Source organism: Psammomys obesus, unplaced genomic scaffold (genome assembly GCF_907164565.1).
Source record: "Psammomys obesus unplaced genomic scaffold, mPsaObe1.curated_primary_1811, whole genome shotgun sequence".
Classification (NCBI taxonomy): Eukaryota; Metazoa; Chordata; class Mammalia; order Rodentia; family Muridae; genus Psammomys; species Psammomys obesus.
Genome location: NW_026585987.1, coordinates 12,531,406 through 12,542,633, shown reverse-complemented (window position 1 = coordinate 12,542,633; position 11,228 = coordinate 12,531,406). Strand labels below are relative to the sequence as shown.

The 11,228-nt window shown below is 39.2% G+C and overlaps 1 protein-coding gene across 1 annotated transcript; it reads left to right on the top strand.

Annotated features, from left to right (window-relative positions):
• Nucleotides 1–6,385: 6,385 nt before the first annotated feature.
• Nucleotides 6,386–10,261, top strand: LOC129671912 (cathepsin 8-like). The gene is made up of 7 exons (XM_055601077.1): nt 6,386–6,511; nt 6,791–6,913; nt 7,012–7,158; nt 7,668–7,883; nt 8,348–8,510; nt 9,084–9,192; nt 10,162–10,261. Exons 1-7 carry the CDS (start codon nt 6,386–6,388, stop codon nt 10,259–10,261), a joined length of 984 nt encoding a protein of 327 aa, XP_055457052.1.
• The last annotated feature ends 967 nt before the right edge of the window (nt 10,262–11,228 follow it).

The following is an 11,228-nucleotide window of genomic DNA, read 5'->3' as shown; positions in this document are numbered from 1 at the left end:
TCAACTGACAAGTGGATAAAGAAACTGTGACACTTTTACACAGTGGAATACTACTCAGCTATTAAAAACAAAGAAATCATGGAATTTGAAAGCAAATAGATGGAACTAGAAAAGATCATCCAGAAAGACACACATGGTATGTACTCGCATATAAGTGAAATTTAGCCATGTAGTATAAGATAAGCATACTATGAGACACAGACTCAAAAAAGATAAGTAACAGCGAAGATCCAAGGGAAGATGTATAAATCTCACTGGGAAAGGGACACAGAATAGACAGAGATAGGGGCTGAAGAGAGGGAACCAGGTAGGAGAGGGAATTCGGTGAGATGAGACGATAGAGGACAGACCTGGGGAGAACAAGAGTGAGAGGACTGTAGAGAAAAGAGAAACTGAGGGTGGGGGTATCTCTGTGTGACAAGCTGGAGACCTAAATCAAGGTAAGCTCTTGGAAGGATATAAGAGGCACTCAAGCAGAGATTCCTTGTAGCACAAGGGATAGAGACTGAAGAGGACACTTTCTAACTAGTCTAGTCTTCTAATAGAGGGAGGAGAACACCAATACATCCACAAAAACTTCAGCCCAAAATTTATCTTGCCTAAAAGATGTGCAAAAATAAAGATAGAGCAGAGATTAAGGAAAAGCCCAACCAATGCCTTGGCCAACCAAAGACCCACACTATGGAAGAGTACCAACCCATGACACTATGAATGAAGCTCTGCTAAACTTTCAGACAGGAGCCTGATAGAGTTGGTTTATTTATAATCTTCTTTACTTCTTCACATACAATAATCCTTAAGAAATAGAATTGATAGATTAACAGAATATTTTATTTATGTCTCACAATGGAGGAAAGCTAAGATGATATGAATGAAATTTATAATGCTTCTTAGAGGACAACAAATATATTGTACCTCCTCACAGCTTCTCTGGAATGTGAGTTCTCGGGACAATACAATGAAAATTAAAGAATGCTTGTAGAGTTCTTTTGTAGAGCAGGCTGAATTCAGTGCTATACCTCAATGTGATAGAGGGGCTTTTCCTTGATTTTACACAATTTCAATAACCTCCAAACAGTTACAGTAAGATTTGGAGAAATTTGATACAGAAGAGTTTGAAAAGGAGAAGTCTTAGCATGTCTTTCCCAGAAGCTGCTTGGAATGCATATTCAGCACTGTGCATGGGGTTCTTTTATAATTAATGCATCCTTTAATGTATTGGTAAGATAAAATATAAGATAAGAGGGAAGAAAGGAAAGATTGCCTCAGTGGAAGAAGAAAGAAAAAATGGGAAAGAAAAATATAAAATATAAAAGAAAATGTTGTGCGGTTGTCTGTATTTGCTGCTCCTGCTGTGTGTGTGTATGTGTGTGTATGTGTGTGTGTTTGTGTGTGTGTGCAGGTACATACATTACAGAAAGAGAGAGAGTAAGAAAGAGAGATGAGGGAGTCAGACCTCGCCTTCATTTTCTCTTATTTTGTAAGACTGTTGATTACAGTGGCAGTGATAGGAAATTGTCTGGTATTATGTATATACCCAAGAGAAACTAAATTGTCACAAGTGTTGTAATGTACATAACCTTCCTGCCAGAATGGTGTGCAAATGTACTTAATTTGAAGAATATATAAATTAAATTTGTATTGATATGTTGAAATATTTTAGCTATACAATAATGTATTGATAAATTATGCATGAATGATTTTAAAAATAATACATCAAGTTAACAAAACAAACAAAATTAAATCCCTTATAGATTTATTTTCTAATATTTTTGGAATACTGAAATCAATAAGCTAGAACATAGGTAATGAAAATAGATTAAAAAGAATTACAGATACTACACATTGGTGTTTATTTTGAATTGATGGAAAGTTCTATAATTAGATATCATTAATGGAAGCATAACATGGTGATTAAAATATCAAGCACTGAAATATTAATTTTGAGATAAATATATTGTTCTGTGAATACCCAGCTTAAAGTACATATATAAAATCGTGTCTTGGTGGCACATGTATTTAATCGTACTCAGGAGGCAGAAACAGGAAGATCTCTATGAGTTCCACCCAGCCAGGTGGAAGACACATCTCAAAAATTAAGAAAATACTTACTGAGAAAATGAATTCAGTATCATACTGTAATCAGACAGTGAAGGTTTATAAACTGAGAGATCTAGGTGCATACACACATGTCATGGTGTTGATCCTGGGGAAACACATCCCCATCTGTGAGCACCTGTCGGTCATGTAAACCAAAACATTGCTAGAAAAGGCTGCTGCTCTGTGGCATATTTTCAAGATGGGATTCATAGCTAACTAACACTGAGGGGCAGGGAATTGTTCTGAGAAGTTTACAATGCTCTGCCTATCATTTTTTGTGTCTTGATACAGCTTCCTGAGGGTCTGACTCAGGAGGTCTGGGCAGATATAGAAATATTTGTTTCTAGCCAGTCCCCAAGAATGACATTGCTATTGAGTGTGATGTTACATTAATGGAAGATTATGTAGTTGATATGAGGCCTTATGCTCATATATTGTTCCCTGTCATCTGTTGTTAATGAGAGGCTTTCAGCTTACATTGTGATGCTTGGTAGTTACTTCAGTGTATGTTATGCCACTAGCAGGGCTTAGAGATGACAGGTGAGCTTTAGATTGCTCAACCTCATCCCCTCACCCTGTCCCTTGGTTTACTTCTCAAACTCAATGTTGAGAGCTCAATGATGCCCAAAAGAATTGTAAAATGATTCTTGAGGTCATCTGTCATTAGACTCAAAGTCTCATGAACATTGTATTTTTTTAAATTTTTTATTAATTACACTTTATTCATTTTGTATCCCCCCATAAGCCTCTCCCTCCTCCCCTCCCGATCTCACCCTCCCTCCCCTTTCTGCATGCATGCCACTCCCCAAATCCACTGATGGGGAGGTTCTCCTCTTCTTTCTGGTCTTAGTCTATCAGTTCTCATCAAAAGTGGCTGCATTGTCCTCTACTGTGGCCTGGTAAGGCTGCTCCCCCCTCAGGGGGAAGTGATCAATGAGCAGGCCAATCAGATTATGTCTGAGGCAGTCCCTCTTCCCATTACTATGTAAACCACTTGGACACTGAACTGCCATGGGCTATACCTGTGCAGGGGTTCCAGGTCATCTCCACGAATAGTCCTTGGTTGGAGTATGATTTTCTGGGAAGTTCCCTGTGTTCAAATTATCTTGTTCTGTTGCTCTCCTTGTGGATTTCCTGTCCCCTCCAGCTCTTACTATTTCCCACTTCTTACATAGAATTCCATTCACTCTGCCCATCAGTTGGCCATCAGGCTCAGCATCTGCTTTGACAGTCTATACTGCAGAAGCTTTCAGAGGCCCTCTGTGGCAGGTTTCAAGGTTGTTTCCTGTTTTCTTCTGGCTTTCAGAGGCCCTCTGTAGCAGGTTCCGAGGTTGTTTCCTATTTTCTTTTTCTTCTGATGTCCATCCTCTTTGCCTTTCAGGATGGGGATTGAACATTTTAGTTAGGGTCCTCTCTTTTGCTTAGGAATAGCGCTTCCTCAAGATCCAGCCATACCACTCCTAGGCATATACCCAAAAGAGGCGCAAGTACACAAAAAGGACATTTGCTCAACCATGTTTGTAGCAGCTTTATTTGTAATAGCCAGAAGCTGGAAACAACCCAGATGCCCCTCAACTGAAGAATGGATGCAGAAACTGTGGTACATCTATACAATGGAGCAATGAAAAATAAGGAAATCATGAAATTTGCAGGTAAATGGTGGGACCTGGAAAGGATCATCCTGAGTGAGTTGTCCCAGAAGCAAAAAGACACGCATGGTATATACTCACTCATATAAACATACAATATAGAATAAACCCACTAAAATCTGTACATCTAAACGAACATCGTATTTTTGATGAAGATGCCTGTTCACTTTGCATTATATATATATATATATATATGGGGGAATTATTTCTAAACCCATTTTATCACGACAAGGAAGGGTTTATTAAGAACAATATATAAAGATGACATGAGGGGATCTGGCCCTGAGGTAGGAGGTCTTAGTATGGCCTATACCTTTGAACAAGATTTTATGTTCAAAAAGCACAGTGAGACATTTTATATGCAGAACTATTATAGAGAATCAGAAACATCAGAGGCAAGGAGAACTCTGTCTAGGCAGATGTTCAGGATCCTTGGTGCAGACAGATGAGAATGAGAAACTTCACCTGGTATGGAGCAGAGGAAGATACTTCTGATAAGCTATGAAGGTGATAAGACAGTGATAATGACTGTGCTGACGTGGATTATCAGGATCTTACTGGAAACAGGATGACACAGGAAGTGCACAGACATAGTTACCAGAAGCTCAGAGCTCTGAATGGATTGTGCCCTACTATTACTGAACAGATATTGAATAAGTAGGTATTTTGAAGACTAATGGTCCTAATATTGTACTACTCTTCTAAATTAAAAATCCTTCATTGTTTCTCCCATTTTTAGCATTTCTTGGTTAATTTTAGATTTTGTGCACATGGACAGTGTAGTATGTAGGTTTTTCAGTATTAGGCTTTGGCCTTGAATCTTGCTATCTTGATTGGGAATCTCTCTTCTAAAGATTTATGTAAAAAACAGTGTGTTCCATCCTCACACTGTGCAGGAATGTATTCAAAGCTCTATATTCTCACAGGGTCTCACTGTACCTGTGGATTAAACATGAAATGCTAGTCTAAAACATACTCATCCCATTATACATGGATGGTAGCCAAGATCATTGTCTAAAAAATAAGATAAGTGTTGTGTTGAAATGCTATGCAGCTTTACCAAGAAAATATTTCTGCCACTCATCAAGCACAATGTCAGATATCATGTGATCCAAGGCAGAAAGGCTGACTCTCTGGCTTCCTCTGAGAAGGTTTAGCTTATCACAGTCTACTGAGGCAGGCCACACTTAAGCCTCCAGGACAGGTAGGGTCAGCTCTTAGTAACAGCCTGCAGTTTCACAGCCTAAAGGTCCAATCCATTTACAGCCAATCAGGAGGGTAAGGTTGAGGAGTGGGATTGACTATTTAGATATTTGGGATTTAAGGCCTGAGTAGAGTGTTGCTGGACAAGATCCTGAGTTCTCAGCAACTTCTGAAGAGTTGAGTCTGTGGAGTGTACCGAAGAAGCAGCTAAAGTCACCATAGGTAAGGCCCTGCCTCTGTTAAGGCAGAACAGGAAGTGACCCTGGAGTACAGGCATGAGAGACTTTTTTGAGAATCAGACAGAGACCCATGAATCAGAATATCTCTCAGTCATGGTAGCTCTGCCGTGTGGAGGTAGAGGGTGGGGAAGCCAGAGAGGAAGTTGGGCTCCTGCTGGGACCAGGTTTATATAGGTTCCCATTAAGTACAAGTTTAGTTCTGTTCACAGAGAATGAGAGCTACCTACCATCTTCCTTGTCCACATCTTTTTATGCCAATGGAACATCCTCTTGCATATATCTATTGGGTACCATCCTCTGTTCTTGATTGGCATATGCAAAAATAGCAGCTGGCATGTCATCACATGTCCTATGGAGAGTGCTACTTAATAGATCCAGCAGCTCCTTACTTCAATCCTGAGAGTGCCCTTTCTCTTGCACCCAACTAGTGTCTCTGGTTTCCACTGTCTCTTCCATGTGACTCAGTCTTCATGAGGTAGTGAGTTGGGGCACATAGTCACAAGGGTGGGGAAAGGAAATAGTAGCTGTTATTTTTCACATATTTTCTAAGGGGACAGTCCAGAAAATTATAATTCAAGATGTGAAATTTCAAGAAAAAATCAACTCCTGCTGTACTTCAAGCAGAAATATGAAGGCATCCAGCCCCAAGTGATGAAGTAACCTTATATTTAGGATCAGGTGACAGATGAGGGAAGTTTTACTTCATATCAATCCTGGTTCAAATGCGCCTGGAGACCTTAGTTGCATATGTTTTGAACTTTTAGGAGCATGATCATCTTCTGATAATGTAGGTTTGTAGCACAGGAGCTGCTTACATTTCTAGAATTCTGAACATGTATTTTACATTTTGATGGAGCAACTAAATAACATTCATGGAGCTTTTTAAAAATTGTTGTTTGTTTCTTTGTTTGTTGGTCTAAATATATATATATATATATATATATATATATATATATATATATATATATTCAGCCATTTTCAAAAATCTGTAGATTAAATATTGAAAGAAGAGTTCAAATAATTTTATCCACCATGGAATCTTAAATGTTCAAGAAGGAATAAGAAGGCATTTTATCAGTGTTGGTGGGAAAGCCAGAAAGGAACCTAAGCCCTTCCTAGGTCCAAGTTTGTATAGGTTCCTATTAAGTACATGTTTATCTCTGTTCTTTTCTTCACCATCTAGGTGGTTGAGACATGACTTTTGCTGTCTTCATGGCTTTCTTATGCTTGGGAGTGGCCTCAGCCATTCCTTCACTGGATTCTAGCTTGGATTCTGAATGGCAGGAGTGGAAGAGGAAACATGAAAAAATCTACAGCCCGGTTTGTAACATGGGAACTGTCCAGAGTGACCCCAGAGAGAATGGCCTTTACTATAGGGAGATTATGGTAAAACCAAAGCCATGGGGTTCACCCCTCACCCATGAAATACCTATACAGACCTTGAACATAAGGAGTCAGCATCTCTGTTGCTTATTGTGTGGTGAATGAGCAGTCCAAAGATTTCCGACTAAGGCTCCTCTTCTTTCTTGACACAAGCCTCATTATTCAGAATATGTGGGGGCTTAAGTAGAAAATAAATCTCCATTACATTTATTCTAGGATGAAGAAAGAGGGAAGAGAATGGTATGGGAGAAGAATATGAAAATTATCAAAATGCACAATGCAGAGTATGACGAGGGAAAGCACAGCTTCTCCATGGGAATGAACTCCTTTGGTGACTTGGTGAGTGTGACATGGATTGTCTCACACAAGGTTTGTTGTCTCCAGTTGTATATGTGGAGCTTTTTGCTCTTTAACTATTTATTTACTTTTACTTGAAGACTGATGAAGAATTTAAGGAAATGATAGCCCGTCCTCGAATCCCATATCCCAGGAGGGGGAAGAGAATTCAGAAACGTATGGTTGGTGGTGTTCCCAAATCTGTGGATTGGAGAAAGGAAGGTTATGTGACTCCTGTGCAGCATCAGGTATGACAGAATCACATGCTCACTGTCCTCAATCATTAGGAAGAAGAGAAGGAAATGACATCTCTGTGTGAGATGAGAACAGGATGACATGCAATTTATTTCTAAAGAATATTTTTTTAATTTTTCGATAGTTCTATATATTATACAGTACATATTAATCATATCTGTCAACTGTTGCTTCACTGTATCTCCACGTAGAGGCTTTGCCACATTTCCATTCAGAATTCATGTCTTTTTTTTTAATTTATCATTAAAAACCACCAGACAGCAGCAAGTCCTGCCTATATGCCTATATATGTACAAAAAGGAATCCATCAACCTGTCATGCCTTGGGGCATAAGCAAATGACCAGTAGCTAAGTTCCAAAGGATGCCTTTCCTTTCCTTTCTACTGATCCAATAGCTACCACCGTTCATCTTTTGATTTAAAAAGGAAAAAAAATACTATTCAGCCATATGATATAGAATTGCAACTTGTTTGTAAAAGATTCTCTTTTCTTCTCTGCTTAGGGCAGGTGTAATTCTTGTTGGGCTTTTTCTGTGGCTGGTGCCATAGAAGGACAGATGTTCCGGAAAACAGGAAAACTGGTTCCTCTGAGTGTACAGAACCTAGTGGACTGCGTTAAACCTCAAGGCTGTTCTTCAGGCTCAACAAACTATGCCTTACAATATGTGAAGGACAACGGAGGCCTGGAGGCTGAGAAAACCTACCAATATGAAGCAAAGGTAAGTGGACTGTCTAAGTTATCATTTCAGCCACCTTTAGGCAAAGAGACAACCTCAGTAATAACCCACTGTCTTCAGATTCCAATTGGACAACAGTCTGTCCCATACACCATCAGAGCTGTCCTCACAATGGAGGCCTTTGCATGGTTGTTCGAATCAATGGTTTTCATGTAGCTGTCCCTCTTTCTGTGCACACAAAGAATATGTAAAACATTCTACATATACTCTAAGTTTCTCTTCTGTTTAAATTTCCTGTGAACAGGAAGACTTATGGGGTGTTATTGAAGATATGAGAGGTAATTTTCAGTTCCAAGTCTCCCAGTTCACTTTACTTCCTGGGATTATTTAGTATAGCCCAAATGTGGGATGCTCAGCTGCAAAGTGCAGAATGATGTGGTTATGACTCATTCTCCCCAGGAGGTGGATGTAGGTAACAGAGTCTTTTACCTTTTTACCTTTTAAAGGAAGGGCCCTGCAGGTACCATCCTGAGCGTTCTGCTGCTAGAATCACAGACTATGTGATTCTCCCAAGGAATGAAGAAGCCCTAATGAATGCTGTGGCAACTATAGGGCCCATTTCTGCTGACATTGATGCTGCACATCTTTCATTCAGGTTCTATAGGGAAGGTGAGCACATGCTTTCTATATACTAATGAAGAAATTTTGTAGTGCCCTCATGGCATGACAGGTTTGATGGATTCCTTTTTGTACACAGTATAATGTGAGTGTTTGTGTTCATGGATTTTGTACCTCTCCATGCTGTATACCTATACATTTTTACTTGACATGACTTACCTTATACATGTGAGCACTTTCGAAGTCATAAAATTTATTATGCTGCTTCATTCACTCACTTCTCTCCATTTAGTTAATCTCCAAGATATTTGGGATACTGTAACTCTTATAAAATGTCTTGAACTAAGGAGTTTATATCCAGTGGTGCTTCCTTGGACTGAGAAACCATTAATGAAAGCACAAAATATCAAGGAGTTATACGCATATAAGCAAGTGTTTATCAACAAAGTTATGCTTATTGAGATTCTTTTGGAGTATTATGAGAACCTCTATCAGTATTAATCTTATTTCTACTAAAGTTTCTGAAAATTTAGTGAAATCAGAAATGCTTCACCTATTTTTTATTATTATGGTCATTACGAGGTTCCTGAAGCCTCTCACACTTTTCTTGATTTTATTTTTCAGGAGTTTACTACGAGCCAACTTGCAGCACGGTCCGTGTGAATCATTCAGTTCTGGTGGTCGGCTATGGTGTTGAAGCAAATGGCACCAAGTACTGGCTACTCAAGAACAGGTATCAATTGCTAAAATTATTATTTAAAATGGCAAAAAGACTTTCTTTGTAGTGAGAATTTGGAAGCAAGTCTCCCCAAAAGCTGTTCCACTTAAAATAAATAGCAGGATCACTTTTTTTTTTTTTTATTTCACCCACATCCACGTATGTGGTGTGTGTGTGTGCGTGTGCGCACGCGCATGTGAAGACCTGATGTGGACATCAGTTTTCTTCCTTAACCCTTCTTAACTTATATACTGAGTCTTGGGCTTTTACTTTTGCTATTTTGCCTAGCGTCCTTAGTAGTTTCATTAAGGTAAGTCCTGGCCTCTGTGATTACAGGCGAGCTGCAAAGATAACCTGCTTTTTCTTCAAGATTTATTATTTGCCTTTATATGTTAGTGAGGGTGTCTCTGTGAATGCATGTTAGCTGTGGGCATGTGCCAGGACATATAGGAAGAGGATATTTGATTTATTGGAGCTGCAGTTTCATATGTCTGTGAGCTGATTGACATGGGGGGCTGGAAAGGAGCATAAGTTCTATGGAAGGGCCTTAAGTTCTTTTAAGCTCTGAGCAGACTCCATCTTGATGTTTCATGGGATCCTGGACTTGAACTACAGTCCTTCCCCTCGCATGGAGAGCACTTGTCCCCCTAAGCAGTTTCTACAGCTATAACAACAACTCTAGTGCATGATCACAATTCTGAGATTCTGTCACTGTGGTTTTATTGTTCTGTTCTGTGGTTTTACTGTCATATTCGTGACATTGCTTTTCTAAACTCTGGTACATTTGTTAGTTGTGAATCACACACAGGTGAAGACACAGTCATTCTCTGCTGTGATTTTCACAGCCCATGAAAGGTAACTATAGGTACTCAGGCATTGCCCCTTTGTTGTTTCTAATTTTTTTTTTGTTATGTTGAGGAGTTGTAGCTTTAATAAAGTTGCTATTCTGTATCCTACTAAACAGAAAAACATGCTTTGTTTCAGCCATGGTACAAATTGGGGCCTGAATGGATACATGAAACTGATCAAAGACCGTAAAAACCATTGTGGAATTGCTTCATTTGCTATGTATCCCACTGTGTGAGAGACCTTTTCATGACAGGAGTGGACTGGACTTGAGACAGCATGTACAGAGAGGTATTCCTTTTCACAGTGAGCACCCTCTGATGTGTTCATACAATACCTGAGTTATTGAACAGCCATATTGTGATGTGAATTTTGTGACATCTTCACTCTATTTAGACATGATGTCTCCTGCAAGAAATGTTATTCACTGATGTGTATTAATAATTCCTATAACAACTTAAGACTTTAATGACTATAGCAAATAATGACTTTAACAAAAAAACACAATAAATTAAAATGTAGTATCTAGCCCCCTTCTGTTTAGTGATGGTAACTTTTTCATGTGTTCAAAACATAAGTCAGCCATAAGTCATAACCGAATGTGGAGCTGACGTACACGCAGAAAAAAAAATAGGCAGCTATTCTTTCAATAAGCCAGTATTCCGTGCATGGTTGTGGTTTGTCTGCAGGGTCTTATGATTTCACCTGCAAACCTCATCTTAAAGTCCATATGAAAATAGGCTAGTTTTGAAAATTTGAATTCAGATGAATTTAGCTGGTTAAACTTAAGGGCCGTTCTGTATAGTGAGATGGCACCACATGCTGATATAGTGCATCGACCCTGGGATGGGAAACACCCTCATCTAGGTGTTTCACCTCAAACCTATGTTCTAGTTTCTCTGTGACTGTGTCAGAGACAACAAGGTGATCTGTTCTATAGTTACATAATTGGGTTTCATGTTATGCTCTCAGAAGCTTCAGTACCTGAACGTGCGAGACTACTAAAATGTCTTTCTTTTAATTTTTATTTATTTATTATTTATTACAATTTATTCACTTAGTATCCTGGCTGTTTCCCCTTCCCTCATCTCTTCCCAGTCCCACCTCCCTCCCTCTTTTCCCCTATGCCCCTCCCCTAGTACACTGATAGAGGAGGTCCTCCTCCCATACTCTTTAACCCTAACACATCAGGTCTCATCAGGACT

Coding starts and splice junctions, on each gene's coding strand:
- LOC129671912 (XM_055601077.1), top strand. CDS start 6,386: ATGACTTTTGCTGTCTTCATGGCTTTCTTATGCTTGGGAGTGGCCTCA. Junction 6,914..7,011: donor TGAACTCCTTTGGTGACTTG/GTGAGTGTGACA, acceptor TTTTACTTGAAG/ACTGATGAAGAATTTAAGGA. Junction 7,159..7,667: donor TGACTCCTGTGCAGCATCAG/GTATGACAGAAT, acceptor TTCTCTGCTTAG/GGCAGGTGTAATTCTTGTTG.